General features: G+C 46.0%; 1 protein-coding gene and 1 non-coding gene across 2 annotated transcripts in view; one reads left to right on the forward strand and one right to left on the reverse strand.

Moving 5' to 3' along the window:
* ARHGAP31 (Rho GTPase activating protein 31) overlaps nucleotides 1-17320 on the forward strand; it is a 98990-nt gene that overhangs the window by 70727 nt on the left and 10943 nt on the right. Inside the window, exons 4-8 of the mRNA XM_021692673.2 lie at nucleotides 3046-3128; nucleotides 4309-4416; nucleotides 5066-5208; nucleotides 11126-11324; nucleotides 13398-13522. Coding sequence (XP_021548348.1) covers nucleotides 3046-3128; nucleotides 4309-4416; nucleotides 5066-5208; nucleotides 11126-11324; nucleotides 13398-13522 — 658 coding nt within the window. The remainder of the gene's footprint in view (nucleotides 1-3045; nucleotides 3129-4308; nucleotides 4417-5065; nucleotides 5209-11125; nucleotides 11325-13397; nucleotides 13523-17320) is intronic.
* Nucleotides 10080-10216, reverse strand: LOC123323203. Its single transcript, XR_006539275.1, has one exon. It is a non-coding gene; the product is annotated as a small nucleolar RNA SNORA42/SNORA80 family (small nucleolar RNA).

Below are 17320 nucleotides of genomic sequence, written 5' to 3' on the forward strand. Positions count from 1 at the left end.
AAAACAAGAGCAAGGGCCCACCAGAAGGAGGGAGAGTCCAGTCTTGGACCAAGTCCTCAAAGGGCAGGCAGGAAGCCGGTCTTATTGATATGGATTGGAAGAGAACGAATAGTCAACAGATTCATCCTAGGTCTTTTAAGATTTAACTCTTAGCCAGATTAGCTTGGCAAAAGTTGAGTGAAATTCTCTTTCAGGCAAAATATTGGGGTAGGCAAAGCTTCAACTCCCCTCCCCCAACTCCCTGATGATAGGTTCAGCCAACCTAATGGGGGAACAGAGAGCTAAAAATAAGTTTGTAGGACTGGACCCCTGGAGGAGAAACTACAGGATCTAGAGGGCTTCTGAAGGTGGGGGGGGCGGGGGAAGAGGCTGTGAACAATGAAATAAACAAGAATCCCAAATGGGACCTGCAGGCATTAGGGGGAGGACCGGCCCAGCCTCTCAGAACAAAGATGCCTAACAGCTTCCTAAAATATCAAAGAAACTTTCCATGAGGGCTATTAAATTGACCTGCACCTTTATTCCCCAGACACACTTTTAGAAAATGGGGAGCACTGTACAAAGTTTGCTGAAAGGAAGAGAGGCTTCCCACCCTTCCCCCTTTGCAGGACAGAATGTGGGAGGGTCCACACAGCATTACACAGCCCCTCCTTCCTCAGGAGCTTCTCTCTCCTGGCTCCCTTGTGAGTTTCTCAGGAAGAAAGTAGCGGTGTTGGTGTTCCTACTCCAGGCCCCGATCTTACTCCCTCCCTCCACCTCCTCCATATCTCAAAAATTGAGGGTTGCAACAGAGATCATGCTTCTGCTGGTTCTATTCTCAGGCTTGCACCCCCACCTGAAGATTGGGACACCTGTGACCGTGACCCTCCCCGTGCCTCATTTCTCCCACCAATGCTTGGGAAGCAAAATCTCAAGTTTTCCCCTGTGGAGAATTTTGACAGCCTTTGAAAAAATAGTTGGTGTCTTTGTTTTACTTCAATTAAAGTAAAAGGGGAGGGGAGAGGGGAGAGAAGGAAAGGGGGAAAAAATGGGTGGACAAAGCCCTGGCATGATGTCCCACTTAGATGGAGTATGACAAATCCAACAAATATGGAGGGAGTCCCTACTGGGTGCCGGGCACTGCTCTAGGCGCTAGGACTCATCACACCTGCAGAGCTTCCATCTAGCATGGGAGACTGACAGTAAGCAACAGGCCTAATTACTAAGTACGTGCTGTAGTGTCTGTAATGGTGGGGAGGGCTGTGGGAAACAATGGAGACAAGTAAGGGAGTTGGGAAGTCCAGGCTGGGGCAGCACTTAGGACCTCTTCTCTTAAGTTAAAGCAGACCAGACACCGCCAATGTGGCCTAGAACAGGGCCTGGCATAACAGAAAGTGCCCAATCAACTTCCTTCTTTTCTGTGCCTAAAAATTCTCACTACTGAGAGTCAAAGTAAAGAATGCATGTCCTGATTTGACTTTTCCTTATATACAAATGTAAAGTAAGTTTCTGGCACTGGGAGGAAATTCAAGACTGTAAGTCACATATGCCTGTGAATTCGGGGTTATTAAGGATTGACATGAGCTCAGGAACTGTCTTTAAAGTGTGTCTTGATCTAGGTGGGGTTACAACGGTATATGCATATGAAAGAAAAAAAAGATGTGATTACCATTGACCTTGCACTTAGGTACTGCTCCCACACTGCAGTTCCTGAGCGTTCGGCCACTGCACTGGAAGGGGCCACCTTGAGCCTGGGCACAGGCAGGACAGCTTCTCAGGACAGGGCACTGGCATCTGCCCAGGGACATCTACATCAGGCAGAAGTTCTGGGCAAGCCTGTGATCACACTGCCTTTACAAATGCCCTTGGCTCTCCTTGAAGGACCCAGGCAGACGGAAGTGATGCAGGCTGCCTGGGTCCTCCGACCCAGAGTGGGGAGTCCCATAGGACCAGCCAAGAGGGTCCTTGGCTTGTCACAGGATGGAAATCAAATGCAAGCCAAGAAGAAGTGAGAGTAGAGTTTATTGAAGACATGGAGAGAGTAGAAACAGAGCATTTTCCAGAAGACTCAGAAAGGAGAAAAGAGTGAGTCTCATCTTTACTTGGGGCCTGAGGTTTTTATTGAGGTGTGGTGCATGTGTCCTCTCAGTAATCCAGGAACAAAGACTCCGTAAGTCACTTATGCCCTGGAGCCAAGGGGTCTTGATGAGTCAGTGGTCTTGGAAACTGGTCATGACAACCCAGGTCACTCCTTAGATGTCATCTATTGTGCTGGAAGCCTCCAAAGAGATCATTAACTTCTCTTCCTTTGCAAGGAGGACATATGTTATCTGTTCTGTAAGGCCTGTGTAAGGCAAGGGGTGCAGGTCCTAGCAAGAACAGAAGCAGGAAAAGGAGCAAAGAGAAAAACAAACAAACAGCTTTTTTTTTTTTTTTCATGGGATCCCTTTGGTTTCCCTGTCTCAGGAGAACAAATACCCACACAGGAAACAACCAGAGAGCACGTCCAGGTGAGACCATGAGGTTTCAGGGACAAGGTTCTTACTCTGCTGAGAAGGCTCGTCTTCCCTGCTTCCTCACATCAGCATCTATAACGGTAGATGAGCCACTGAATAGTGAGGTCATGGAATTGTGTCAGGCCAGGTAGGAAGCAGCTGTTTGCACCCAAGAAGACAGCTGACTGAGTAAACATGGAGCCACCCTGTCATCCCTGTCTCTCTCTGTCTCTGTCTCTTTATCTCTCCCAGTGTGAACCTCCATCCCTCTCTCTGCCACACCACACACCCAAGATTCTACACCTGTGTCAGATACCTAACAACCTTCTGAGGACGCACAGAGACCCGAGCAATCCACATGTCCCCGTGTGCACTCACTGTTAGACGCTTCGCATCACGAACCCTCAGGTTTTAGTTGTTTGTTTTTACTAGAAAAGCATGCCTCTTGGAAGGATGATCTCTAGGCCTGGTTGGGAGGCTGGAGTACCAGAAACCTAAATAAAGCCAGGAGACAAGGTGGGCATCCACCCTCTCAAGCACTCACTGGGCTGCTTCATGTTCTTCCCCACAGGAGGCAGTGTCACCTTGCCCGGAAGAAGGCCAACTGGCCCGCATCCAGAATGTCATCCAGGAGCTTCCCCCATCCCATTATAGGTAAGAATCCTTGGTAAAAGATGTCCGCGACCTCTCAAGGTGGTATAATACCAGAGATGCAGGCTGGTGTCATAAAAGGGAACAAGTTCATAACTTTCCTGTGGTATTTTGAGGTGGGTGAACAGGTCAACTTTTCTCAGAATGCGTCGGTGCCTGCCCGGGGACATTGGCGGGAAGGGGCAGCCCATGTCCTATTCACTTGTGGGGCCCCCCTCAGAGTCTCGCAGGAAGTCATTCTGATCACACAAGCCAGCCTCACTGGCTGTGGTATCCTAGGTTCTTACCCAGATTCATAGCATAAACAAATCTCTGGAATTCGGGAGGGTTTTTATTTTTATTTTTTTAATTTTATTTTTTTTTAAAGATTTTATTTATTTATTTGACAGAGAGAGACACAGCGAGAGAGCGAACATAAGCAGGGGGAGTGGGAGAGGGAGAAGCAGGCTTCCCGCTGAGCAGAGAGCCCGATGTGGGCCTCGATCCCAGGACCCCGGGATCATGACCTGAGCCGAAGGCAGACGCTTAACGACTGAGCCACCCAGGCGCCCCCGGGAAGGGTTTTTAAAAAGAGTTTGGCTTGAGCTCTTGAGTTTCTGGCTGACTGATCTCTCTGTTGGCTCACCAATACCATCTCTCACATCTTCCCATCCTTCCATTTTGTTCTCACAGTTTAGTCCCTCATCTTACCACCTTTCCCAGGGTTCTCTAAGCCTCTTTTACAAGGGGGCAGATTTTGATGCGGTATAAGAAAGAACTTCCTACAGTAACAGATGTCATTCATCCATGAGATGAGCTCTCCAACTAACAAGGACCAAGTTACCCGTAGCTGGGATAATTCCAGAAAGAGCAGAGATAAGAACCAGTTTCAAGATTGTGTGGCAGCAGTGGTGGCCTGGGTAAAAGGAGGCCCAGGGAACTGCCTCTGGCTCTCCAAGGGCCTCGACTGACTTCTGACAAAACCATTCCCCTTCTCCACCCTGGGCCAGCATGCCTAGGGCCAAGAAGATTATTTCCATCAGTCTTGATACCTTCCTGATATTCCTTCAAAATTCATGAGATAGAAATATTTAGAATCTCTTAAATCCAAACATAGAAATCATCTCCAGATGTCAGGCTTTACACAGGCACTAAAGTTTCTTTGTTAAAAAAAATTAAAAAAAAAAAAAATGAACCATTACAGGACCTTGGAATACCTGATTCGACACCTGGCCCACATTGCCTCCTTCAGCAGCAAGACCAACATGCATGCCAGGAACCTGGCCTTGGTGTGGGCGCCAAACCTGCTCAGGTAACCACCGTACCCTCACCTTCTCACCACCCCCATGGGCTCAAAGCAGCCCACCAACCGAAACGAAGGCCCTTGAAGACACACCTGTAGCTAAGTGGTCATTTGTAACACATATAAATTAGGATGATTGTAATAGCCTGAGCTCTTTGTCTACTATCCTGGAAACTCTGGGTTCCAAAGGCGTTTTCTGGCTACAACCAGCATGTGGCTAAAGTTACGGGTCTGTATGTTATAAGTTCTTGAAAAGGCCTTTCTGGTCTTTAGGGCTCGTTGGCTTTTGTTAGTTTTGGTGGGGTCACTGCTTCATAGGTCTTCACAAATGATGACCTGACCCACAGAACAATTGGGTGGGGGTGGAAGGAGATCCTATGCAGAAAAAAAATCAATTCGTGTATATTCACAAATACAGTGTTTATAGTCTAGCGATGCATGGTACCTGGTCATTGCTTTCAAATTTGTTCAGTGTGTTGGGCTTCACAGCCTTTGGGGAGGCCTTTTAATAGGTCTTAAATAGTTAAAATAGTCTAGAGATTAACTAACTGTATACATTTAGGAAATGGGGCTTGTACAAAAGGCCCACGGGCTCCCCCTGACCGCTTTCTGTTGTGGGGCAGACTCACTCACTGACTGTGTTTCATTCATGATTTAGATCCAAAGAAATCGAAGCCACTGGGTGCAATGGAGACGCGGCTTTCCTTGCAGTTCGGGTCCAGCAAGTGGTGATTGAGTTCATACTGAATCATGTGGATCAAATCTTTAACAACAGCACACCTGGGTCTTTGGAGAACAATGGTAATGGCTGCTTCTGGCATACTCCCCAGCAGGCTATCCTTCTTCCTTGCCTTAGTGCTGGGGCCCAAGAAGAAGTTAGGGTGGGCTTGCTTCGAGCTCTGGGCATTGGCTGTGTGCGTGTGTGCTGACTACTTCGTGTGTCAGCATCCGGGGATCGTGCATATGTGTACATTGGTCTGTGTGCAGCAAGATGTGTTCGTGGGCGGCTGTAGCATGTTTCTGAGCATTGTATACATGACCTATCCCTTGAATGCAGAGTTCTGTGCTAGAATAATCTGTTGGTTTTAGTGAGTTATTAAACTCTCTGGGTTATTATCTACAGGAAACATTCCTCCCTCACCTTTACTTTCATTGTGCTATTTCAGAAGACCCTTAGGTCTTCGTCTTGGAGTTTTATGTGAATGGGTTAAGAGGCAGCGTGGTCATACGCACGTGTATATTCAGAATGTGTTCTCTTCGCAAGCATTTCTTGAGTGCTTACTTTGTTCTACCCCGCACCAGGCACTAGGCCTACAAAAATGAGTGTGTATTGTGGGCATGCGTATGCAGAAACTGGTTAGTGCTGAAACCCTCTGTGGCCATGTTGGTGAGAAAGACATAGCTCTTTGAGGCTGGATGTGATAAGATGCAAGACTATGATTTCCGATAGCTCTCATAATGATATAATGAACACTAGGAATGAATTGGTTTCTGTTGCTTGAACTCCTGTGAGCTTAATTTGTAAAAATCAAAAGTCTAGCTGGTCAAGAAGCCTTTTTTTTTTTTTAAAGATTTTATTTATTTATTTGAGAGAGAGAATGAGATAGAGCATGAGAGGGGGAAGGGTCAGAGGGAGAAGCAGACTCCCTGCTCAGCAGGGAGCGCGATGCAGGACTCGATCCCGGGACTCCAGGATCATGACCTGAGCCGAAGGCAGTCGCTTAAACAACTGAGCCACCCAGGCGCCCCGGTCAAGAAGCCTTGTAACTACCACTTGTGTGAGTTTTCCAACATTAGCATACGTCAAAATCACCTGGAGGGCTGTTCAAACACAGATTACTGGACCTAATCCCCAGAACTCCTGATTCAGTCTGTCTGGAATGCTGCTGAGAATTTGTATTTCTTTTTTTTTTTTTTATGTTATGTTAGTCACCATACAGTACATCATTAGTTTTTGATGTAGTGTTCCATGATTCATTGTTTGCGTATAACACCCAGTGCTCCATGCAGTACGTGCCCTCCTTAATACCCATCACCCCACCCCCCTCCCCAGAATTTGTATTTCTAATGAGTTTTCAGGTGATGTTGCTGCTGCTCATCAGGGTCTACACTTGGAGAACCAGTGGTATATGAGAACCCTATCTGCAAAATATTTGTGTTAGCTGATTAAAGCATTCTTTTCTAGTTTAGCTAATGTATTTGGAACAAACAAGCATAACCATCAGAATAATCAATTGCAACTAACATCCAATTTTGATTCCTGGCATAATTGTGCCCACCCCTACCCTGTCCTCTATGTGGTTTATAACCTTCCTTTGAAAAAAAATTTTTATTGAAATAAATTTCACATAGCATAAAATTCACCATTTTAATCATTTTAAAGTACACAGTTCAGTGGCTTTTAGTGTTTTCACAGAATTGTGCAACCATCACCACCATCTAATTTCAGAACATTGCATCACTCCAGAAAGAAACCCCATACACATGAAGCCGTCTCCGCACATTTCGCCCTCCCCTGAGACCCTGGCAACCACAAAGCTACTTTCTATTTCTAGGGATTTGCCTCTTCTGGACATTTTATATAAATGGAATCATACAACATGTGGTCTTTTGTGACTGACTTCTTTCACTTAGCACATGTTCTCTGAGGTTGATCCATATTGTTACATAATGTCAGTGTTTCCTCCCTTTTTATGGATGAATAATATTTCTTCTGTTGTATACCTATACGACATTTTGTTTATCCATTCATCAGTTGATGGCCATTTGGGTTGTTTCTACTTTTTGGTTATTATGAATAATGCTGTTGTGAATTCAAGTTTTTGTGTGAACACATGTTTTTATTCTCTTGGTTATATACTTAGGAGTGGCTAATGTTTCTTTTATCTTTATTTTAACTCTCCCACTAGAGATGTATTTTTTATCATAAGCTATATAAATCCTTTTTGAAGGTAGGTGAGAAGATGCATTCATTCATTCATTCATTCATTCATTCATTCTTTTGAATCAACCAGTAAATGGTTGGGGACTTAGTCTATGCCAGGAATGCGCGCTCCCCATACATCATCTCATGGACTTATCACAACAACCAATAATGTCATCAACCTTATTTTATATGTGAAGAACCGGAGAACCAGAAAAGCTTAGTAATGGCCCCAAGCCACACAACTAGTAACTTTGAGACTGAATGTTGAACCTAGTTTTTCAGCCCATTGCTCTTTCCTTAACTCTATGCTGCCTCTATGAGGAGAAAAAAATAGGAAAACAGACCAATAAACCATTGTAGAGAATAAACGACTTTTGGGAAATGTTCTACTCGACAGCAAATCCTATCCGTGACTGTTAGTGTTAAAGCCGTTCCTGATTGTAACCTGGAAATGCCTTTTCTCTTTGTGACCATTGCCTCGATCATCTTTTGTACTGTATGTTGAAATCCAGTTTACTCATGAGACTTTAACTCTTGATTGCCTCTAATGCTTATTATACAGTGCATTTCATTTAAATGTTCTTGTCATGAATTCGTATGGACTTCGGTAAGATCGCATAGTTAATGTTTACACAAAATGGAAGAAGCCATACCCTCTGGAATTTTAGATTTGGAAATAGGGCTCTATTTCAAATTGGAAAGATTTTAGTAGTCATAGAATCCAATACTTTGGTTTAATAAATGAGAGCAATAAGGCCAGAGAGATTGTGATATACCCAAGATTCATTAAAACATAAATATGCATTGAGCAACTTCTAGGTGCCAGGCCCTATTCTACACACTGTGGACACAACAGTGTGCAAAATGGCAAAGATCCTGCCCTGCAGGTAGCGATGGTTTAGTTGGGAAGGCAGGCAATATACAAGATTACAAATAAATACATTATCACTTCAAAGACAAATACTGTGAAGAAAACACAGCAGGTTAATGCAATGGTCAATGATTTGGTGGTGTTATTTTGGTACAGAGTGGCCATGGTCTCTGAGGAAGTGATCTTTGAACTGAGACCTTTTGACAAAAGGAACCAGTCATGTGAGGATCTGGGGGACGAATGTTCCAAACACAGAGAACAGAGATTATAAAAGCTCTGAAGTGGAAAGGGGCTCATAGTGGTACAGAAAGTAGGCCAATGTGGCTAGAGCCAGTGGGGTCTCCAAAGTGGGGTGCCCCACCCTGGGGGGCACCAAGGACTGAAGTACCGAACCACAGGTGTTGGAAGAAACTATTAGCATTTCTTTTTCATTTCTTTCTATTGTATATTTTGTAATTTCTATGATTTTGTATGTTTTCTGTTATATATAACAGAAATTATATATAATTATATATAATACAGTGGTATATGTGTATAATTTACACATGTGTAATTATATACATGTGTATATGTGTATAATTTATAATGAGAATATATATTCAAAAAATTTTTACTGTATATTTTTGTAGACCACTGGGTCTGTGGGCAAAGAGGAGAAGGAAAGCAAATGGAAGGTCAAGCTAGGAGTTTGGTTTGTTCTCAGTGCCATGGGAAAGCATTTGAGGATTTTGAGCAGGGAGTGCAGGGTCTGAGCATTCTGACAGTGGTGTGAAGGAGAGATGGAAAGGCAGCAAGTCTGGAAGCAGGGAGACCAGCGAAGGAGCAATGGCAGAAATGAGGTGGGCAATCATGGTGGCCTGGACTAGCATGTTAGCAGTGGGTGGAAGGAAGGTGGCTGGATTCAGGATGCATTTTGGAGGTAAGAATCATAGGACTTGCTTATGGGCTGGATGTGGGAGGAGGTGGTGCATCAAAAAAAAAAAGGAATGAATGAAAAAGAACTCTTCCAGGTTTCGGCTTACAGCTGGGTGGTCCATGGTGCCATTTACTGACTTGATGAAGATGGGAGAAGGTAGCAGTTTAGAGGTGAAGAGCAGCAATCACAAGGTCTGTTATGAAATGATAAGTTAGAGATACCTGTTAAACATCTAAGCAGAGACAATGAGCAGGCCTTTTAGGATACTGCAGCCTGAAACTAGGGGTAAGTGCTATACCAACTGAGGTCTCCTGACCCTACAGTGTAGGTTCTTCCCATTGATCGAGTTGCTCCCAGAATGATTGAATTTTTTAAGTAAATAAATAATTAACAAATCATAAATAATCTAGAATGCAAATATTAAGAGTATATAAAATTTAAATATTTTAAACTCCTTGGGATTGAGTTGGAAAACTGGGTTAAAGTTGGAAACTTTACTGAAAAGATTTTAGGATCGCGGATTTACTTAATTGCAGTCCTGCCGAGTGACTGCCATGTGCTCTCCTGCCTGGAAGAACCCCAGTATTGCCCACCATCTCTGTTTTCTACAAGGCCCTTGTTCAGTGGTTTTATTTTCCTCCTCCCAGAGAGGGTCATGCTCTGCAAAGAGAAATGGTGCCATCAAGATGCTTTCTGAAAATTAGGTGAGTCCTATACAAAAAAAGATTGCTTTAGTCTCAGTTGGTCCAAGTTATCTTTGAGTCTTTCCACACCTTCTGAAGTTACAGAAAACTGGCCAGGTTGCCAGAGGCTACACAGAGCCCAACCTGGACCTCCTCTTCTTTTACTTAGATCAAGGTTTCTCAGTCTTGGCACTACTGACGTTTCGTGCCGGATAGTTCTTTTTGGTTTTTTTGTTTGTGTGTGTGGTTGGGTTTTTTTCCCTTTTTACTTTTCCACACTGGACAGCCCCCTTCAGTGCTCACAGCCCACCAGTGAGGAGGTTGGGCAATGGTTCGGGACTGCCCACTCCTCTGGCATGGGTCCACTATGAGAGGCCCACAGAGAAGGGCCCGCCATTAGCGTATCCCCATGTGCTAGTGCCGGAGAGTTCTTGTTGTGATGTGCATTCACGTGCTGTGCATTGTAGGATGGTTAGCAGCAACCTTGGCCTCTAGATGCCAGTAGTACTCCCACACATGCTTATGACAACCAAAAATGTCCTCAGACACTGCTAGGTGTCCCTGGGGAAGGGGGGAGGGTGGGGGCTGCAAAAGTGCCCCAGGTTGAGAACCAATGACTTGGAGAAAAGAGATGCCCTTCGACACCATTGATCTATCATCATCACTTCCATTTCTTTAAACAAAAAATAAAAACAAAAAACAAAATAAAACCCAAAACCATAGAAAGAAAAGATTAGCTTGCATACACTTAACACCACTGAGTAGTGAGTAAAAAGCCAGCTATCTTTTAGGGAATAGTGGAGGCCATAAAATGTCTTTTCACTGTAGGGATATAAACCTTAGTGATCTAGGGAAAGTATAGGCTCCCGCGTTAAATCGTCTTGGAGCGTGTGTTCTGTGGCGGCAGAGAGCAGGAACGGTCTCCTGCCTTGTTCTGGCCGAGTGAGGCCACGTCTGTGGCTGGACGTACATTCCAACCTGGCCAAAGTACTAGGGAGTAAATGCTCAGTAAGTGTCCTAGGAAGGAAGGAAGGAAGGAAGGAAAGGAGGAAGAAGGGAGGGAGGGAGGGAGGGAGGGAGAGAGGGAGGGTCCCTCTCTGAAAAGTACAAGAAGTACAGGTTACCTCCTGAAGCCCTACATGCTTGCTGGCTGTCTGGCCATGAGGTGGTCAGTTTCCTATGTTCGGCCTCTGCCCCCAACCCCCAAATCCCCCAGAAGCCTCCTGTCGGGGTCAGGAATGGAGGCGCTGTGGATGAGGAATCTGGCTACACCCGATGCACAGGCCTCCTTCCATGACTGAGCTCTTTTCTTTTTTGTATAGAAAACCCGCCCATCACCAAGAGCCTGACCTTGCCAGCCCTCTCCTTGCCCATGAAGCTGGTAAGCCTAGAGGAAGCTCAGGCCCGGAGCCTGGCTACTAACCATCCTGCTCGGAAGGAAAGGAGGGAGAATAGCTTGCCTGAAATTGTCCCTCCCATGGGGACCCTCTTCCACACTGTTCTTGAGTTACCAGACAACAAGTAAGCAGCGTTCTCTTAAATTCTGGGGAACGTTTGGGTGGAGGGGGACAGAGGAAGTAGTTATGCAGTCTCAGGGTCACAATGACAGCATGGGTTGGGGGTACTGGCTGGGTCAGGATGTGAGGGAACATTCCAGAAGAGAAGGGAGCTGTCTCCACAGCTCTCTCTCACTGGTGATTGATGTCTTCCCTCCCTGCCGCCAAGTTATCAAGACCAGCTCTCCCACCAGAGATCCCTAAGTACCATGATGGGGGTGGCGCTCATAGGGGTCAAGAGTCATGGCTAAAATCCCTTACTCCTTAGTTTAGACAAAACAGTCTTGACATTTTCAGAAGGAAGTTTGCTGCAATCAACAACTTGACCCCCTCCCACCAGCCTCCGCCTCCAGGTGACATTATAAAAGTCATAGAGACGAGTGGAAGATAAGCTAACAAGAAGTGCCACTCTAGACCAAGAGCTCTGGGCAGGCGGCTTGGGGACACACTTGCCTGGCTTCCGTTCCTCCTTCCATACCTGTCAGGGCCCTCCTTCGCCTCCAAAACCAAACCGAACATCAGTTTTATTCATAGGATATTTTCTTTCTTTGTTGCTTTCTCTGTTGGAACCCTGGTCTCCACTCAGCCCCCTTTCCTTCTCAGCTTCACAGCCCACTCTAAAAAGTCAACAGTGATTGAGAGGAGTCCCAAACTCCAGGCAGACAGTAGGTGGTGGGGCTGGAAGGCAAACTTTTCACGGGAGACTGTCATCCTCAATGTTTGGTCAATAGAAAGAGGTATGAAAAGAGGCACCTCGGTCTTCTTGTCAGCATGATCCCCAAGATGGTGGGGCTATTTCCCTTTGGGGAGGGAGGAGGAGTGCTGCCACATTACACACCAGTAGGGGTGTCTGTCACAGTGCATATATATGCATTATGGGAATGGCACACGTAGACCTCACCTGGCAAGAAACCCCTCCGTTTCCTGAAGTACATGGATCATGCTCTCTCTAGACTGAGCCCCATTACTTCACTCCCTAAATCCCTGGAGAATAAGACTTCCACCCAGGGATCAGAAAGAAGAGTACCCCAGGAGGACCATCAAGTGCATTTTCTCTGTGCCTTAGCCACACTTGGGGTGCACCATACCCCAACGTACGCAAGCCTATAAAATACATCCCAGGCCAAGTGCTTGGAAAAAAACTGGGCCAGATTCAAAAGAAACCACCAAGCGTTGCAGATCCATCTCTGATTGATTGTAAAAACATGTTGGGCTTGAGATCTGGGGTGTTCTATGAGAACCCTGTGGAGAAAAGGTCCTTTGTGGAACCCACAAGTTGGAGGGTTTCATCGTGGAACTTTATGAAGTCTGATAGCTGGGCGAGCCCAAGTGGGGCAAGGCTTCTGGTGACCTCTGGTGGCCCCAGGCCCTCCGGACCCAGTCTAGCACTCTCCTTTCCTTGCCTCCTACTGAGGCAGCCTGGCGAGAGGCATCAGGGAAATGGGAGTGAAGCCAGAGACACACTAATTACCCTCTGCCTTTCTCTGCAGTGATCTTTGGCCACACCCAGCAGCCTCTGACTCTCCCAGGCCAAACTCTTCCATTCTCATCCACCCCTTTTTCAGTCCACAGAAGTCTTCGCCAGCCCTTTCCTCACCTGTGGATGACCCAGCAGGATGGCCAAAGTGCAGGGGGCTTATCGGCACTGAGTTCTTTGGTCTTTAGTGTTTACTCCTGCAAAAAATTAGATGTCTTTGAAAACCCAGGACTGTGGTGCTTACCAGAATTCCTAGAACTGTGTGCTTGCTTGTGACCTCCGGGTCTCCCACCCATCTTGCTTCTGTCTGCCCTCACACCTGCCCTTAATAGCACACCTTTGCCCCTTCCCCTGAGGAATGTGAAAGCCTAGCTTGGTCGTCCAGGGCATCCCCAGATAGGGGCAGACTCAGGCTCAAACTGAATTTTAGAGAGGAATTTCCTGAAATGTCAGAGCCATTCATAACCAAGAATATGACTGGGGTATTCCTTCTCAATGTAAAGGTCCCACTGAAATGACCAGTCACCAAACTAACCCTTTATTATGGCTTGGCTCTTTTAGAAGAAAGCTCTCCAGTAAATCGAAGAAGTGGAAATCAATATTTAACCTGGGACGTTCTGGATCAGACTCCAAATCAAAGCTGAGTAGAAACGGGAGTGTATTTGTGAGAGGACAGAGGCTCTCAGGTAAGAATTACTAGCAGTTATGTTTTATGAGATGTATATTGTATTAGAAAAACTCTGTTCAATCCACCTCCTGGTCATTTTCTGTTTCCATGATTCCTTCTACATTGATTAATTGAACTATACTATAAGGAAGATCTGTCCCTTCTCCCTCATGACTCATGCCAGGGTTATAATTTTTAAATAGGAGTGTTGCGTTGTGGGAATGATATCTGAATAATTAATGGGAATTAGTGCAGGAAGGAACTGAGGTAATCACGGTACAATGGGGAATATAACCAATTCAGCTGAATACTGTCATAAAGGGGAGTCCAGAGAAATCTGCCACAATGACCTTTAGTGTGATAGACTGAAACTCTTGATTTTTTTTTTAAATGGGGGGCAAGCATTATGAAAACAAGCTGTAAAAGGTAAATGTACAAATGCAATGAGCAAACTTTGGATCCTTTGAAAAAAGGGGCTACAAATGATAATTTTGGGGACAGGTAAGTTATTAGATGATATTAAGGAATTGTAAATTTTCATAGGGTGCTAATGGTTCTTAGGAGGTCTATGCTAAGGTTGAAGTATCTATTTATTTATTATTTTTAATATTTATTTATTTGAGAGAGAGAGAGCACGAGCGGGGTGAGGGGCAGAGGGAGAAGCAGGCTCCCTGCTGAGCGAGGAGCCCAATGTGGGGCTCAACCCCAGGACCCCGGGATCATGACCCAAGCTGAAGTCAGATGCTTAACCAACTAAGCCACCTGGCACCCCAAGGTTGAAGTATGTAAAGATGAAGGGTCAAAATACTGAAACTCACTTTCATATGATTCAGCAAAATTTAAGTACATAGGTAGATACAGATACAGAAATAGAGAAAGCAAATATATGGCAAATGTCAGCCTGGGTGGTAGGTTTAGAGATCTTCAAATTTTGTGAATGGTTGAAGTTTGGGTTTTTTTTTTTAAGATTTTATTTGAGAGAGAGAGAGGGAGCGCACACACGAGTGGGGTGGGGGGGGGGAGAGGATCTCAAGCAGATGCAGGGAACCATCCCATGACCTGGAGATCATGACCTGAGCAGAAACCAAGAGTCCAACTCTTAACCGACTACGCCACCCAGGTGCCCCTGAAGTTTTTAGTAATAAAGATTTTGGGGGAAAATGAATGCTTATAGGAAAAATGAGAGAAAATATTTTGAAGGACTTTCCCTGAAGCCAGTGATAACTGTGTGCCAAAGATAGACATTAGAAACCTTCACATTTGCCTCCTGGAGTAATGAGGCATGTTATGGGTTATAGCAGGTCCAGCGACTGGAAGTAAGAGGACATCCAGTTCAACTGGCTTATGCAGCGAGGGAACTTACTGGGCTCTGTAACTGGACACCCAGACGTAGGGGAGGCTGCAGGGTTTAACACAGTGGCTCTGTCTCCAGTCCCCCGTTTTGCTCAGCTGTTGGGTCATCTTCACCCCCAGTCTGGCTTCTTTGCCGCAGCAAAGTGGCTATAGTACTTCTAGGCTTTACCTTTGACTGTCACTACATCCAGAAGGAGAAAGAACATCATTTCTGGTAGCTTGCTCCTCAGAGCAGGGACTCTTCCTTCCCAGCAGCCACCCATCAGAAACACCCCCAACCCACCCCCATCTCAGTTGCCTTCACTGAGTCATATGGATCAATCCCTATGGCCAAGGCAGTGCCCTGTGCTGACCGGCTTCGGCCTGGCTTCCTAAACCCATCACTGGCATGAGGAATGGGATGCAGCCAAGAAGTACGAGGGTTCTGTGAGAAGGAGGAAGGGAACTGATCCTGGGTAGGCATCTACAACCTTCACTGTATGAGGAAACATGGCTTTCACCAACTGGAAGTATCTCCGGTGAAAAGGGCAGGTTGCCACAGGTATGCTAGATCAGATACAAATCAGAAATTAGGATTCTCAAAGGAGAATTTGAGGAGAGGAGTACCTGGCAAGAAACTCCTGATCTAATAGTAAAGAGATTTGCTTAAGCACATCAAAGAGCGTTTCAGTTACAGAATCGGTGATACAATGAAAGAAGTTTACCACATAACAAAAAGTCCAGAACAATAGAGCAAAACAATGAATAAATGATCTGCTTTGATCCTGCCTTAGGAAGATTTCCAACACCCCCCACCGCCACCCCCCGCCGTGTGGTTTTCAAAAGGAAGAAGTCCAAGGTGCTGGATCAAATGCTAGTCTACTCACAGAATGCACAGGATGGCCCTGGCCAGGGGGTCTCAGCCTGGCTGCACCTCAGAGGCTCACACGCATAGCACTTTTGCCTCAGGAGGTCTGTGGGGAAGCCAGAGTCTTGGTGATTTTTAGAAAGTTCCCCAGGTGATTCTGAAATGCAGCCAGGGTTGGAAGCCACTGGTCTAAGGCCTCGTGAACAAACTAATCAGAGACGGATCACTGCAATGGCTGAATTCTGATGGGCTGCGGGGGTGAAATGAAAGAGCCATCAGTGTCAGTACAAGTGGCTCTCTGACCTTGACCGGGGGTCCTAAGTGCCCACTTTGCACCAGAGGAGTGTTGCTGGGACCCTCAAAACTAAAGACCAGGGGTGGGGCCCGCTTGTGGTCACATCCGCCAGCATGCTGTCTGTAAGTGACACGAACTCACTATTTGTGGAAATATGCATGTGAAAAAAGTGAGTCAGTGGATTAGCATATTTAAATAATTTTTAAAGTCTTTTCTAAACTCCATAACTAAGGGAATTTTAAAAATTGATTCACCATGTATAGCTCTGGGGATTTTTTTGGAGGGGGGCAGATGAAGGGGTTGTACTGGAATTGATGCATTATCCCGCAGGGAGAGTCCAGGGAACTCTCCAAAGTAAAGGCCTTTCAGCAGGGAAGTCCCAAAGCCATAGGGATAATCTAAGAGAGGGGACTTGAGGACCCCAAAGCTGCCGGAAAACTGGGAGATGTACCTCCACGAGGCCAGGACAAGGTCCCAGACAGAAAACTATGAGCTAAATATAGTCCTGGGCCAAGGAGCCCTGAGTGCTCAGTTACTTAGATGGAGCCAGGGAATCCTTGGGGACTGTTCCCAAAAGCAGCTGCTATGGCCACCAAGGTCACAAGAAGCCGCATCGTCAGAAAGAGGGTCCAACGTGAAATGTGAACACTGGTGGCCGTGCAGAGAGAACTGTCACCCATCCTTTATCATGACACTTAGTGTCATCAGGTCACGGCCCTCAAGGCTGACACATGAGACCCAGAGAAAGTCCAGAAATACAGCCTCTGGAACACAAGGGCTCCCACTCAGCTCCCAGACTGCTCTCATTCCCCTCCTGGCAAGCTCGCTAGGAGGAACCACCTTTCAGCCACTTCAGCTCCCTGAGAAGAAGCGATATTTTGAAGTGCCTAATCCCGTGCCTGGAATAAGTGTTTACTTATTTAAGCCACACTCTTCCCCAAAGCTGCCTCGGTGGCTTATCAAGGTGCACAGAGGACACCAGGCGCATAGTAGGTGCTCAAAAAAGGTTTGTTTGATTTGGATCTGCTCCAGGGTGAGGCCATTTGGAGGAGCAACCAGCCCGCAGACCTCAGGAGCAGAGCTGCACGTGGGAGAAAGGGGCCTTCTGTCCCTGGGGCCCCCTCCCTTGCTGTACCAAATTCCTGGATGCTGTCAGTTGCGGCTGCAGCCAAGAATCCTGCTCTCCAGCCTGCAAGATAGGGGGGATTGCCTTGAGCCTCATGGACCCTACCCCCTGGATGAATCTTTGTATCATAAAATTTGGTTCAGGACTCCTCATTTGCTAACAGCTATTTGACAAAATTGGAGTTTACCTTTATCTG

The sequence above is a fragment of the Neomonachus schauinslandi genome, chromosome 1 (assembly GCF_002201575.2).
Source record: "Neomonachus schauinslandi chromosome 1, ASM220157v2, whole genome shotgun sequence".
In the NCBI taxonomy this organism is placed as follows: Eukaryota; Metazoa; Chordata; class Mammalia; order Carnivora; family Phocidae; genus Neomonachus; species Neomonachus schauinslandi.